Source organism: Nelumbo nucifera, chromosome 3, assembly GCF_055504915.1.
Source record: "Nelumbo nucifera cultivar China Antique chromosome 3, China Antique-T2T, whole genome shotgun sequence".
In the NCBI taxonomy this organism is placed as follows: domain Eukaryota; kingdom Viridiplantae; phylum Streptophyta; class Magnoliopsida; order Proteales; family Nelumbonaceae; genus Nelumbo; species Nelumbo nucifera.
Window position 1 is genome coordinate 53,312,311 of NC_142651.1, and position 16,368 is coordinate 53,328,678.

General features: G+C 38.0%; 1 protein-coding gene across 1 annotated transcript in view; it reads left to right on the top strand.

Annotated features, from left to right (window-relative positions):
* The window catches only part of LOC104600907 (serine/threonine protein phosphatase 2A regulatory subunit B''beta-like), a 52,604-nt gene that overhangs the window by 29,508 nt on the left and 6,728 nt on the right, over window positions 1–16,368 (top strand). Inside the window, exons 10-12 of the mRNA XM_010264066.3 lie at window positions 7,822–7,978; window positions 8,067–8,192; window positions 8,311–8,465. Coding sequence (XP_010262368.1) covers window positions 7,822–7,978; window positions 8,067–8,192; window positions 8,311–8,451 — 424 coding nt within the window. The 3' untranslated portion in view covers window positions 8,452–8,465. The remainder of the gene's footprint in view (window positions 1–7,821; window positions 7,979–8,066; window positions 8,193–8,310; window positions 8,466–16,368) is intronic.

Here is a 16,368-nt window from a genome sequence, read left to right on the forward strand (position 1 = left end):
GAAGGGAAGGACATCAATCATGAGAAACTATTGGGACTTGGCAAATCATTGATGTTCTCTTCTTAAAGCCTTTTTCCACCTATATTTGAAGGGAGATTGTTCTTAATAGGATTGGTGTATTGACATCAGCCAGGATGGGCTTCATACTGTTGGTGTGTGGTATGTTGAAAAATGGGGTTACATGTACTACTGATTCTCATTGACACGGTCTTGAGAAAAACTTGTAAAACAGTGCTCCATAAACTGTTGTATGGGAAAAATACCCTAATTGTTCTCTTAGTATGAATACCATAACTTTATTTAGAAAACTGTGTTTATCTATTAGTAATTGATTCTGATACAACCTATGATCATCAGATGATCATCAGATAGTGCAAATTGAATGTGATGTCTGATGCATATTTTCTACTTAGGAGACAAATATGGCTAAGCCCATGCAAGAAAAACTAAAGAAAATCTTAGCTAGTACTTACTTGAATTGTGCCATTCAAGTTCATAGACTTGTTTGAGACTGAAGAAGAGCTGCATAGTGCATGGGGTGATTCATGCATGATTACTAAGGTTCTAGTGGAATGCAGGTATTACCCATTTCATTTGATAAAATTGCAGCTTGGGAGAGCTGCATGCAGGACTTGGTAGTCGCATTTTCTTTTGTTGGAGGGGTGGGGTGGGATAAAAAATTAGTATTCAATCTAGTCATTAATGTTAGATCTTTTCTCTGATATCTCAATGCCTTTCGTCCCCAAACTGGTGCTCTTTATGTAAAGTGAACAGTGAGGACTGTCACCATTTGCTAACATCTTGCTTTTTTGCTGCTAGTATTTGGAATTGGGGTTTAATGCTCTTTGGGTGCATGTGGAACTTGCCCTCTGAAGTAAATCTGCTCTTTGAACCGTTTGCCTTTGGGCGACTGACAAAGAGAGGGAACTTAATGTGGAAGTGCATAAGAGCAGCTAGTTTGTGGACAATTTGGGAGGAGAGAAATGCTGGAATTTTTCAAGAGAAAGAGAGAAGTCTTGCTGAAGTAAAGGAGTGTACACTGACAAGGACAATTTTCTGGTTGAAAACTTCAGACCTGTTCGTGAACTTCTCTTACGATGATTTAAGGAGGCCACAGCTGCCACAAAGAACAGAATACAAGCTGAATGGAAGCCTCCTCCAGAAAGAGTGGTTAAACTAAATTTTGATGGAAGCAGCCAAGGTAATCCAGAACCCTTGGGTATAGAATGTTGCTGTCTTGAGAGACAAGGACAGCAACATTCTATCCTTGTTCTCAGGATCAGCGGGAGTTGGAGATTCTAAGGGCTGAGATATTGGCAGTGGTGCAAGATATACAGGTTGCTAGCCAATTGGGAGTCGAGAACTTGATAGTTGAGGGGGACTCCAAGGTGGTAGTCGGATGGCTATCGAATCCAGAAAGTCTTTTGGGGTTACAAGGTCCTTTTGGAGAAAGTTAATTGGCTGACAAGGAATATGGTAGTTAGCTTTATGTGGGTCAGCAGAATGGCAAATGCTATGGCTGATTCTTTGGCTAAACAAGGGGTGATTTGTTTTGGGCTACCTTGTAATTGTAATTTCCAGTTAGAGTGTACTTTTTTCAGTGTTCAGCTCTAAGGGGAGGTAACATCTTGTGCCTCCTTTTAGGCTGACGGTACACTTCTCCTATGCCTAGTCAAATACCTTCATTTATAAAAAAAATTTTTTAAGTACAAGGAAGGTGACCAAAAGTCACCCAAGAGAGAAAAACAAAACAAAATCACCCAAACTTCAATATCTCAAAAAAGAAAAAAAAGCAGCAGCCACAGTACAAGTATTACACCCAAGTTCCCTACCTTTGACCCAGATGTCCAAACCTGGAAAATAGGAAATTCTAACCATCAAAACGAAACTCTTCACAACCAGGCTCACATAAAAGCACAGCAAAGCATCCCAGAAAAAATCGGCCACCGCATCGTGAAAAAAAGCAAAAAAAGATCAGAGCCCTCTATTCTTCTTTTGACCCTTGTATTTCATCACTTTTTTACTTGGTCCATCCCAAATAGCCCTCCTTCTAATATAGCAAAAACACTTGACATCGGAACTGGACAACAGTTTTTCTGATGTTTGAACCTTCTGACTGCCAGAAAATCCTTCCTAAATTCCAACAAGTCCCTAGTCTCCTTGTTAATTCTTTCTAGTTCCAGAACTGTATTCTTCTTGAACACTTGATCCGCTTCCAAGATTTCAATCTCATCATTACTGGCTGTTGTAGGTGCATCTTCTCTCTTCTCAGAACTTAATTCTTCGGATCTTGACATATTTTCTTCAGAGGGCAAAGGAAATCTTCCTTCCGGTTCCTGAAACATCTTTCTAGTAAAAACCTCTCCACCTAAAACCAGTAAACCCAGAGCTTTGTTCACTTCAAATGCTTTACCCACTACCTTGCTCATATCAACTCTTTTATTAATCCAGTTGGTTTAATCTATATGAACTTCCTCCTTGCTTGAATCACTTATTCTTCCTTCTTCATTGGTTCCACTGTCTTGTTCTTTTTCCTCCTCTGTTAGTGGCCTTGTTCGGTGAGAATGTTTCCTATTGTAGTCTTTATCCCAGGAAGCCTTCGAATTTCTTTCTTTTTTTTTATTGGAAACAGTAACTTTCATTAATTCTTTAAGAAACTTAGCACAACTGTCACCTTCAAAAAACAAGGTGACCCCTCCACAGATTACAAACAGGTCCAAAAAAGGTTCTGCCTACTAACTCCTTGCTTTGCTAAACTATCAGCCTTTGCATTGGCTGATCTCCTACTCCATTTAAACCTGACTTCAAGCTCTTTTGTTAGTTGCATAATCTCCCTTACAGCTTGTTTAAGGGACCAGGTGCCTAAGCTGTTTGTTTGCATCCAACCTATTACCAGTTTCGAGTCTCCCTCCACTTCCAACTGCTGAAAACCCAGCTGTTTAGCCAGCTTGAGCCCTTGTAGGTGTGCCAAAACTTCTGCCCTAAGAGAGTCCCCCAGTCCTATCGAGCTAGAATAAAGGGCCAGGACGTTTCCTCCCCCATCTCTAAAGACACCCCCAATTCCAGAGGGGCCTGGATTACCTATAGAACTGCCATCAAAGTTTAACTTAACATCCAAAGATAATGGGGGCGACCAGTCCTCTTGAATAGCTAAAGAGGGGCAGGAAGAAGCTGCCACCGCACTCCACCCTCTAATTAAGTCATCTACAGAGAAGTCCTTGAACAGACCCAGCGGTTTCAGCCAATGTATGATCTTGATGTTGATCCCTTCTATGACTTCATGTGTGGATTTTTCTTTCCCTTGAAAGATTCTGTTATTTCTCTCTTCCCACACTGCCCAAACAACTACTGCCCTCGTTGCTCTCCACATTACCCTTCCTCTTTTCTTTAACTGACGAAAAAATCTAGATTCAAAAAGATCCACCACGCTTGTAGGAGGAACCCACCTACACCCAAAGAGAGAGGAAAACCAATCCCAAATAAGAGTAACAAAAGGACAACCGGTCTTTTTTTCAAGCAAGGGCTACAAACATGAGGGGGTAAGAACCAATTCGGTCTTTTTTTCTGAAGCAAGTCCAAAGTGTTGATGTTTTGGAGAACCACTTCCCAACAAAAAGCATTGAAGAAAGAAGAGCATGAAAAACAACTGGAGGACTCTTTAGACCAAATTCTATTATTAGGACAAGAATGATCCAAAAACATTGAATTTAAAAGGGAGAAAAGATCATTTGCCAACCCTATTTCTGACTCGCTCAACCCTCTCCTGAACCCTAAATCCCATGCCTCATTAGAAACATGAAAGGTAGAGATGACTTTAAATTTGTTCAAGGACAAGGAGTAGAGGGCCGGGTACCTATCCTTAAGAGGCTGGTCCCCAACCCAAACGTCCTCCAAAAAATGGACCTCATTACCCGAACAAGCGTTGTACCTGATGAAAGTAGAAAAGGTGGGCAAGATACCAACAATGTCTTTTCATGGAGTGGAACGGGAAGCCCTTGGGTTGATACTAGCATCCCATAAATTTACTGCCAATCCATGTATGCTTTCTATCACTCTATGCCACAAACTTTCTTGCTCCTTGGGAAACCTCCACAACCACTTACCTAAGAGTGCTATGTTTCTTAGACAGATATTTCCAATCCCTAAACCCCCTTTGTCTTTTGTCCTAGAGACCATTTCCCACTTCACTCGGTGATCCTTTTTTGACTCCCTAGGTTCCCAGAGGAAATCTCTCATTACTTTTTTCAACTTATTTGCCAACTTGATAGGCACTTTGAAGGTAGACAGGAAGTACACTGGCAAATTTGCTAAAGTTAACTTAATTAAAGTGATTCTACCTCCTAAAGAGATGTAATTCCTCTTCCACCCTGCTAGTCTCTTTGTGAATCTTTCCAAGAATGGGTACCAGAAACTTTCTGACTTTGGGTTTCCCCCTAGGGGTAAACCCAAGTATTTTATAGGCCAATCACTCCACTCATAGCCTAACAACCTAGCCAAGGAAGACACCTCCTCATCTGATCTATTAACCCCAACCACAACTTTTATTCCAATTCAGTCTCAAATTAGAGACCTTTTCCAAATCTTCTACCAACAATTTCAGATTGATCATCTCCTTAGGCTCTCCCTCACAAAAGAGAATTATATCATCTGCAAATTGTAAATGAGTAACCACTACTTGCCTTCCTACTCTCCACCCATGAAAAATATTTTTGGAGTCATCTCTGGAGATCATAACACTCAAAACATCCACTATTAAGGTAAAAAGGAAGGGGGAAAGAGGGTCCCCTTGTCTTAGACCTTCCTTTGCAGGGAAAAAATCCCTAGCTACCCCATTCACCAAAATATAGTACTGGCATGAAGTCACACAACCTTTTACCCTTTCTCCAAAACCTCTGTTTCTTAAAACTTCTAATAAAAAATCCCAATCTACCAAGTCATAAGCCTTTTCCAAATCAAGTTTGCAGTTTCTACATAATCTTGGCTAAGGTTTTGGCTGAAAGAATGAAGTGTAAGTTAGGCAGTGTTATCTCTTGTAACCAAAGCGCCTCAACCCAGGTGTGCGCCTTTTTAAAATTTTGCGCTTTTTGCTTTTTTTTGAGTCTAACGGTTGGGCCGGGGTTCCACCCCTAGACCCCTGACCACGCCCCTCAAGGCAAGCCCAAACAAATCTATGTTAGGGTCTGAATTCTTATTTCTCACATAAAAATAATGATTTTATAACTTTCATTGCCTTTTAAGAAGATATTTTATTGCAATGAATGAATGAATGGACAACATTAGCAAATGGGGGGTTCTACTCTACTCCGGTTCATTCGCTCACTGAAGCTCCGAGAACCCCCCATTTGCTAATGTTGTTCATTCGTTCATTGCAATAAAATATCTTCTTAAACGGCAATGAAAGTTATAAAGTCATTATTTTTATGTGAGAAATAAGAATTTCAGACCCAAACATAGACTTGCTCAGGCTTTCCTCGAGGGGCGTGGTACAAAGACGACTCAGAATCAAGAATGCAATATGTTTTACGTCACATTAGCTACTTGAAGCAATGCAATTAAGGAAAAAAAGAGATTGTGGGTTTTACATGTTTGAAAAAATGCTTTATATGTTTGCTTTTAGTTTTAAGTTTTCATTTGAATACGCTTTACATGTTATGTTTATGTGTTTTAGTTTTAGATAATAGGCTTTTTAAAACATTTATTTTAAAATTTAAGTTTATATTTTTTATTAACATTATGTTTAATATTTTTTGAATTTTTTGCATTTTTAAATTTTTTTTGGCATTTTTTTTGAATTTTCTGACATTTTTTGGATTTTTTAGCATTTGTTTTTTGTATTTTTGCGCCTTGCCTCAAAAAGGCATGCACCTTGCCTTGCACCTCAGGCGCAAATTGACTCCTGTGCCTTGCGCTTTTAAAACACTGTTATCTCCACAAAAAGGAAGAGGATTCAATATCTGATAGGGGTCAAAGAAAGAAAAGAAATACACGTCTCTGAGTCCAATAGAGCAGGTCAGGGATCTCAATGTCAGAATGCTGCAGGTTTTGCGGTTGACAGTACAGAAAAAGTGGGTCATGTTCAATGCTCAATATTAGAAGATTTGATCATAAAGAGATGCATCAAATGATCTGGTTTATGAGATCATGATTCACAGGTAAGAATGGATGTATAGACAAACATAGAGAATGTTGTAGAAGTGGTGTATGTGGGGAGGTGATTTTTCCTAGTTGATTGGTTTAGAAACAAGGGTGACAGTTGACAAGATACGCAGAGACAACTCTGAAACAGGCATTAAGTTTTATATTGAAGAGGGGGAGTGCAAGAGAGAAAATTCATTGGTCAGCTGTTTTTTCTTTCTTTTTCACATGAAAAAATGAATGAAGCTGGTTCATGTAAAACATTGGGAGGGAAGCCCATCATAAATAAAAATTATGAGGGAAGAGGTTTGAAGGACAACATTCATTCTAATGCACAATATTTGATGTGGCTGAAAATAGTTAATGAGACAAGGTGACTTAATGTGCTGATGTTGGAGATAGCATTCCTTTTGATAAAGCTTTTATAGTAAACAAGATGGATTTGGAAGTGTTTATTGATAGAGAAGTTCAAGGTTTCATGCAGGTAAGAAGTTGGGGTTATTTTTTTGTATAGGAGTTTGCAAGAAAGACATCATTGGAATTAGAAAGACAATTTGGATCACCCCAATTCTTGGGAGTGAACTTTGTTGTTTGACAAGATGAATTTTTTCTGGGAAGAGGTGGGCTGTAGTTGTTCTCGTGGAAGGATTGAGAAGTTTAATGGGGTTGAAGTGTGGTGTAATTGATTCAGGTGGAGAAAGATGTTTTCTTGGTTTGATGGTTATTGATGGCCTGTCTGATATTGTTGGTTTGTTCATGCTTGGTGATTTTGTTTCTTCCATATGAATATATCTTTCTGTTTGGGGATTTCATGAATGGTGTTTTTCCAGTGCAGTTGGTGGAAGGGTTTTTGTTGGGTGTTGGTGTGGACGTTAATGGTATTACATTTAGTTTCTTCTTCCTCTTCTGGTTTCTTATCACCCATTTTATGTTCTCTTTTTACTTTACTATCAAGGAAAAGTCAATGAAGATAAAATAATTAAGTGCAATTTTGTTAGTGTTGCATGGACATGGATAAGAGTATCAGAATCTGACATGTGTCCAAGAGTATGACTCAGCAAGATGAAAACAAGAACTCAAAGTTGTGTTCAAACAAGGATAACTATTAAAGTAGTCCATGTCTTGTTGAATCTTTAACATCACATACCTATAGGAAATGCATTTCAAAGATTATCTCAGTTATTTGATAACATTTTGTAGAAAAAGTGACATTTGATGTGTACATTGACTGTTCATTAAGCAATTAAATAAAGAAAATTGTCATATAGAATAGTCCCTCAAGAATCCATGGAATGTCCAAGTCCCAAACACACACACATCATCGTCATCGTTATCTAAGCATTGTCCCAATTATATGAGGTCGGCTACATGAATGTATATATGTATGTATTGGATACATGCGTGCACACACATATCATCATCATCATCATCTAAGCATTATCCCAATTATATGAGGTCAGCTATATGGATGTATATATGTATGTATTAGATACATACATACATGCATGCATGTTCATATACATGGCATTTTATTTTGTGGTGGGATTTGTGGTACCAATACATGGTCGGATTTGTGGTACCAATATAATTTTATTTTGAGACCTTTTCCTCTCTTGGTAGTTTTATTTGTTACATAGAAAGATTGTAAGTTGTGCACCATTTATCTCATCAACTTTTATTTTGCAGGTTCAAGTGTATAGATTTGGATGGAAATGGAATACTCACACCTAATGAAATGCAGTTCTTTTATGAGGAGCAGTTGCATAGAATGGAATGCATGGCACAAGAGCCTGTGCTCTTTGAGGACATTTTATGCCAGATGATTGACATGATTGGACCAGAGGTCACACCTTTCCTTTTGGTTGTTCTTGTTAAGTTGTGGTTTAGCCGTAGGTGATTGCAATGTTTGTAACAGTCAGTTTTGTATGCAGAAAGAGTCCTATTTAACACTGCTTGACTTCAAGCGCTGCAAATTATCTGGGAATGTTTTCAATATCCTTTTCAATCTTAATAAGTTCATGGCTTTTGAAACTCGTGATCCATTTCTTATTCGTCAGGTATATTGCAGTCTTTTTGCTTTAATGCTGATCTGCCACTTACAAGATGTCAATGAATCATTAGCTGCTTCATTATCTGTTTTTTGATGTCAGCATTGCTGTTGCTATGTGTGTACAGGAACGTGAGGATCCAACTTTGACAGAGTGGGATCGCTTTGCACATAGGGAATATATTAGGCTTTCCATGGAAGAAGATGGTGAAGATGCCTCCAATGGCAGTGCAGAAGTTTGGGATGAATCACTTGAGGCTCCATTTTGAGTTCAAATCAGTAGGTAAAATTTCCTGACTGTTTCATCTTGCTTCAATGGAGGGTTCCATCTCTTCTTGTCTTTCACCCAAGCATTTCCTTCGTTGGTAAGCCTCTTCTGATCAGTTGAAGAAGCCATTTAGGTTATAAAAGGGCATCCCAATGCATGAGGCTCCTGCCAATGTGGGGTCTGGGGAGAGACAGATGTACACACCCTTACCCCTGCATTGGAGAGGCTGTTTCAAAACCCTGGTCACCCCAGTGTTTTAAAAGCGAAAGGTGCAGGCAAGGCGCAAGGGTCATTTTGCACCTGAGGCGCACAAAATTAAAAAAAACTAAAAACTAGAAAAAATAGAAAAAAACATGTAGAAATTCTAAGAAATCAGGAAAATATAAAAAAACTAAGTTAATTACTTAATTATTAACTCAATTGGTTAGAATTAGATACTTAGATTATTAGAATTACTCATTAGAGGTAATGTAATCAGCTTATCAGCAATCTGAATTCTGAAGTTAATGAATCAGGAAAATATGCAATCATCTTATCATCAATAATCAATCTGAATTAAGAAATCAGCATGATTAAATATAAAATAATTATAGAATATGCGAATGCAATATTACAATCAGCATTAAATATAAAAGAATTAAAGAATATGCAATCAGCAATGATTCAATTGGTTAATCAGGAAAAGATGCAATAAGTACAGAATTAAGAAATCAGCACTAAATAATTAAAGGAGACTAGACTACAAAAAAATAATAATAACAGAACAGTATAACTCATTCAAATTTCAATTTCAATGATTCAATATAAAAATATAAAATATAAATATAAAAGAATTAAAGAATATGACATATGAGCACAACCTATAGTCCTATTCAACATTAGATAATCAGCATTAATGAAGTTAACACTTAAAAGACACTTACCTCTTGGTATCAGTATCCTCTCCATTGCTCACACGTAACAAAATCATTATAAAAATTGATCATTTATTGTAATAAGCAAGTAAGGAATCAGATTTGAAAAATATTTCAAAAAACAAGCTATATATTAAGAGTAAAAAAAAGACATATAGATTATAGATAGAGTCATAGACAGTTTTCTACCCAAAAAATGAGTCAGAGACAATTTTCTACAAAACAAAATCATAGACAATTTTCTATATTAAAAACAAAAAGAGTCCAAGGTTTCAGTTCAGCCATTCTTCAAGGCTCAATGTCTCAATCAGCATTATCATCCTCTAATCGTTTTCATCTTCACTTGGAAGTTTTCATCTTCATTGCCATCTGACTTGTAGTCATCAAAATCCTCTTCCATTTCTTCTTCCACATCAACTTCAACTTCTTCTTCCTTTTCTTCATCTTCCAATTGAAGCTGTCTTGGAGTTGGTCTTTTTGCACTAGATTTTGTTGCTCTTGCTTGGGAAGTTGAAGCTCTAGGCCTTGTATACCTTAGTAGCTCTTCAACTTCAGAAGCACGAGCAACATCTCCCCATGTTAGTGTATCATCATCAAACACCAAATCAGCTTCTGCACCATCCTCATCACATCCTACCTCCCCATTAACCATTCATTGCTCTCATCTATATCTTTTAATGAAATGGGGTCATTGGTGCTATGTGAGTCAAAACTTTCTTTAAGCATCATCTGGTTGAATTTAACAAATACCAAGTCATTCAGTCGCTTCCGATCCAACCAATTTCTTTTCTTAGTATGAATCTGTTAATTCAAAAAAATAAGTAAGTGTAAATTTAAGATAATTTATCCAAAAAAAATGGAAGTATTTGAGTGTAGTAGTTTGGCATATATGCTCAAATACGCTCCAATTTCACTCAGACCCCGATGCACTACATGCCAAACTTAGAACTTTCACTGCAATCTTTTGTAGATTTGGGGTAGAAGCACCAAATATGGTTCACCAATCAGCTAAAAAATACAAGTATTAACTATTAGTGATCATTGGACAAACTAAAAATATTAAGATAATCAAATATTGTATTAATTATTAAATCAATGTTATTTACCTGGTGCATTAGTCTTCCTCTGGGAAATAGCCATATCAAAACCAAAAATGCCTTCTGCATTCTTGTACTTGGATATTTCATCAGTGATTAGAATTCTCTTGTTCTTGTCCTTCTCAAGCATCTCAATTACTTTAAAAAGCCCCGTCATAACCTCTTCATCTGTTTCAATTCTCTCTTGATCATCGTAATTAAATTGGGGGTTTAAAAAGTAATCAGCTGTATGCAATGGTTGGTGGAGTTGGCATTCCCACCTCTTATTAATAATTTAAAAAATTTCTTCATATTTTTCTTTCCTTCCACTAAATGCCTTGTCAATGGCCTCCTTTGCTCGATCCATAGCCTCATAAATATAACCCATGGAAGACTTGTTTTCACGATCCACCAACCTTAATACACGAACAAGAGGGCCACACACTTTAAGAGTAAAGATGACATTATTCAACTTCATTCCTTTGAGTTGAATAAACCTCTCAAATTCTTTTTTTGTTTGTATGTACTCTGCAATGTGAGAAAGGAAGTAGCAAAACGGGTTTTTTCTGGCCTAATCATTCTCTCTGATTTGTGAACTTCCTCATCAAGTTCAATAAACCCGGATGGTTTTAGATATAACCCGTAAGTGCAATTGCCCTCTCAATTGTTCTCTTCACAGTAGGCAACTTTCCAATGTCTTCCAATATCAAGTCCAAACAATGGGCAGCACATGGTGTCCATGTCTGATGAGGATGCTTTACCATCAAAAACTTCCCTAATAATAAAAGAAAACAATTCAAGAAATAAGAATTAAGAAATGTGACTTTAACATGTCAAAAGACTAAAGTTAAATAGAAATATTTAATAACAAAGTATAAAACTCACCGGCTAGGACATAATTTAATGCATTGTCAGTAATAACTTGGAGAACATTTTTCTCACCAATTCTCTCCACCATCTTGTCAAGCAGTATAAATAACCTCTCAACTGTTTTTACTTCACTTGAAGCATCAATGCTCTCTATAAACATTGTCCACGCACGGCTATGGACCAAAAAATTTGTGAGGGTTCTATCCTTTTTATCTGTCCACCCATTAGACATAAGTGAGCAGCCCTATTTTTCCCAAGACTCCTTATGGTGCTGAAGCAATGTTTTTGTATAATCAACCTCCTTCAAGAAAGGTACTTGCAACTCATAGTAACTTGGGATTTTTAATCCCGAACCAAATTGCCCTATTGCCTCTACCATTGCTTCAAAACTTTTCAAGTGTACGACATTACTTGAAAGAAGAAGAAGAGCTGTTTACTGTATTACCGGTTTGAAGAGAAGAAAAGAGAGAGAGAGAGAGAGAGAGAGAGAGAGAGAGAGAGAGAAAGAGTGAAGAGAGGAGAAAAGAAAGAAAGGGTTCAGTGGTGAATCATCTACTGCCCCATACACTCCGTTATTTATAGCTTTTAGGATTCTTACAAGAATAGGAAATAAACAAAAATTAGAAACAATAAGGCCACCCAATCCAACTTAACAGAAATTAGAAACTTCTAATAACAGAAATTAGAAACTAAAGAAATTAGTAACTACTAAAAAGAAATTAGAAACTATTAATAAAAAAAAATAGAAACAACTAGGTGTGGCTATGAAACCACACACACTAGAGCCTAAGTGTGGGTATGGAACCCCACACTTGTGGCTAACCAACTATTTCTTCACTCCCCCTCAAGTTGGGAGTAGATATTTGTCATGCCCAACTTGCGTAGATCTGTCTCCAATTTGCCTTTTGTGACTGCTTTGGTAAAGAGATCAACTAACTGCATGTCTGAGGCAATGTAAGGAAGGCATACTTATTGAGATGCGACTCGCTCTCGGATAAAATGTCTATCAACCTCGATATGCTTAGTCCTGTCATGCTGTATTGGGTTGTGGGCAATATTAATTGCAGCTTGATTGTCACAAAACAACATCAGAGGCTTCTCATAATCAACCTCCAACTCATTAAGCAAGGATCTCAGCCATAACACTTCTGCAACACCATTGTCCATGGATCTGTATTCTGCTTCTGCACTGGAGAGGGCAACAACATTTTGTTTCTTGCTTCTCCAGAAAACAAGATTTCCCCCCACAAATGCACAATATCCAGAGGTGGACCTTCTATCATTAACACATCTGGCCCAATCCGCATCTGTATACATTTCTATTTTCATATGACCATTATTCTTGAGGAGTATACCTCTCCCTAGACATCTCTTTAAGTAGGTAAAGATCCTTTCTATTGCAAGGAGATGGGTGGTCCTAGGAGAATGCATGTATTGACTGACAACACTGACGACATATAATATCTGGTCGGGTTAAACAGAGATAAAGAAGTTTCCCAACCAATCTTTGGTACATAGCCCTATCCTCAAGGAGTTCTCCACTTTCTGCACATATCTTATGGTTAGGCTCAATGGGAGTATCAACAGGTTTCACTCCTAAATTGCTAGTTTTTTCCAATAAGTCCAGAACATATTTCATTTGGGAGATGAAAATGCCATGCTTAGATTGAGCTACCTCAAATCCTAGGAAATAGTGTAACTTTTCTAGGTCTTTCACTTCAAATTCCTTGTGAAGGTGTTGTTTAAGGGTTTCAATTTCAGTAGTGTCACTTCCTGTTATCACAATATCTACATAGATTGCAAGTAGAGTTGGGGAATGACCTGTCTTCTTAAATAAGAGGGTGTGATCTGACTGAGCTTGTATGTATTCAAATTTGTCCAAAGCCAATCTAAACCTATCAAACCAAGCTTTTGAGGATTGTTTCAGCCTGTACAAGGCTTTCTTTAAAAGGCAAACTTTCTTTCCTACTTCTGTACTATAAAAACCAGGGGGTAACTTCATGTATACTTCCTCTTGCAAGTCTCCGTTGAGGAAGGCATTCTTAACATCCAGCTGAAATAGTGGCTATGAGAAGTTTGCAGCAATGGATAGAAGAACTCTGATAGTGTTCATTTTTGCAACAGGTGCAAAGGTTTCTGTATAGTCTATGCCATAAGTTTGTGTGAATCCCCTTGCAACCAATCTGGCCTTGTACCTCTCTACAGTACCATCATCATTATATTTCACAGTAAACACCCATTTGCATCTAATAGGTTTCTTTCCTTCAGGTTTGTTAACTAGTTCCCATGTGTTGTTTTTAACAAGAGCATCCATCTCTACTTGCATTGCTTCCTTACATCCAGGTATCAAAAGAGCTTCTTTCACTTTTCTGGGTATAGGAATAGAAGAAATAGATGCCAAGTAAGATTTGTAGGATTCTGAGAGACTATTATAGAAAAGGAACTTGGAGATGCAATGGGTAGTGGATGAGGTGCAACGACGCTTCCCTTTACGAATAGCAATTGGAAGATCAAGGTCATCTATCAGTGAAGGCTGAACCTCTGTAACAGTGGGATCAACAGTGGGAGCAATAGTAGTGTCTGGATCTGGAGCTGTAGAAGATGTTGGAATTGGCCTAGATTGCTGTTGAGTACGAGAATCAACCTGCCTCCACCACTTTCTGTGATACACCCTCAACTCCTTACATTTTTGACAACCTTCTTCGCAACTCCCCCCCTCATTAACTGGGACAGGTAAAGGAACTCTTGGAGCTGAAATTGAAATCCCTTCCTCACTATTCTCCCCCTGAGGAGAAGTCTTACGATAGTAGGGCATATCCTCAAAGAAGGTGACATCCATGGACATAAAGTGCTTCCCTGAAACTGGCTCGTAACATCAATATCCCTTTTGATTTTGTGCATACCCAAGGAAAATACACTTAGTGGCTTTGGGTTCAAATTTGGAGCGATGAGGTCGAAGGATTTGAACAAAACAAGTACACCCAAAAGTTTTGAGGGGAATAGTGAATAGGTCCTTATCTGGATATAGAAGACTGAACTGGGTTTGCATGCTTAGGACCCGTGAAGGAACCCTGTTAATGAGGTATATGGTTGTATGGATTGCATCTCCCTAGAAGCGTATGGGAACATTGGAGTTGAGCATGATGCTTCTAGCTACCTTTAAAATATGTTTGTTTTTTCTTTCAGCAACCCCGTTTTGCTGAGGTGTGTGAGGACAGGTGCACTGGTGAATGATCCCATGATCAAGGAGATAGGATGCCAAGGGTTTTACAAAATATTCCTTGGCATTATTAAATCTAAGAGTTTTGATCTTGGTTTCAAATTGGGTTAGAAGCATCTGATGGAAAGCTTGGGTTAGAAAAGGGACCTCATCGCGAGAGTGCATAAGGTAGACCCATGAAAAGTGGATATAATCATCAACAAATAATAAGAAATATCTGTACCCCCCCCAGTGGTGGGAGTATGATATAGCCCCCAAACATCAGTATGCACAATCTCAAAAGGAAGGTTGCTTCTTTTATTACTATAAAGGATAAGATGATCTACTGTGTTTTGCAAGCTCACAACTTTCACATTTTAACCCAGCCACTTCTATTGACTCAAACAAGTTTGGAAAAAGACTCTTTAAAGACCCAAAAGATAAATGACCTAAGCGGTTGTGCCAAAGCATAATCTTACTACAAGACTGAGAAATAAACAATTTCCCTGCTTCACTTTGCTCCCTCTATGAATGTTCCAACAGATAGACTCCATTCATCTCATGACCAATCCCAATCACTTTCTTCGTTCCCAGATCCTGAAAAATACATTGATCAGGGAAAAAGGTTACCAAACAGTTTTGATTTTTAGTAATACTACTAACTGAAAGTAAGTTAGCACTAAGCTTGGGAACATGCAAAGCTGAGGATAGGGTGATGGTATCTAATAATCTGATGTTTCCCTTGCCAGAATTTGGTACAAGAGAGCCATCAACAATAGAAACTGTCTCTCCCAGAAGATAAATAATAGGTGCTAAATAGGGTAGCTGGTCATATGATCTGAAGCACTTGAATCTATTACCCAAGAAGGTCTAGTATTACCTGGGACAGAAGCATGACAAGCAGTAGCTCTTGTACTTGTATGAGCAAGGGTTGAAGTAGGTTGAGCTGAATTACTAAATTCATTTTCTAATTGAGTCAGAGCAGCTCGGACTGCAGCTAGGGTATCTAGAGGAGTGCCTCTTGTGCCTGATGAAGTTGTACTATCAGTGTTGACAACCATATTAGCATTCCCTTTCTTATTTTTGAGCTTTGCTGGAACTAGTTGAGGGTTCAACTTCCAACATGTGTCCTTAGTATGTTTAGGTTTCTTGCAGTGTTCACATGCTAAGTCCTTAGCTTCCTTCTCCTAATCCCCCCCCTTCCAGATTTAGGTCTAACTGCTACTAAGGCTGATTTGGAGGGCTGTTGCTGCAACATAACATTTCTCCTAGTTTCTTCACTATGCACTAGGGAATAAGCTTGTGATAAAGTCACACCATCTCGTCAACAACTGTTGTCTCACAATGTCATATTCAGAGTTTAGACCAGTTAGGAACTCAAAAATTTTGTTAGTTTCAACTTGCTTTCTATATGTTTGTGCATCTTTCTAACTCTCACTCAAATTTTCAAGATGGTCAATTTCATGCCACAGGGATTTTAAGGTTGAAAAGTAAACAGAGACTTGTTTCTCTCTTTGCCTTAGATTTTTAACCTCACATTTTAGCTCATAAGCCTTGGCAACATTAAGAGGCTGAGAGTAAGTTTCCTTCATAACATTCCCATATTTCCTTAGCTGTTTTGACCCACAAGTAGTTTCGGCTGATGTGTGGCTGCATAGAGTTGTACAACTATGTCATCACCAAAAAATTTTTTTGGACCCACCTAGCATAAGTAGGGTCCTCCTTGGAGGGTTCCTTCACATCCCCTAGCAAGAAGTTCAATTTTCCTCTACCCCCAATAGCCATCATGGCTGATTGGGCCCATTCCTATTAGTTTGATCCATCAAACTTAACAGTTGTAATCTGAAAGGTGTTTTCAG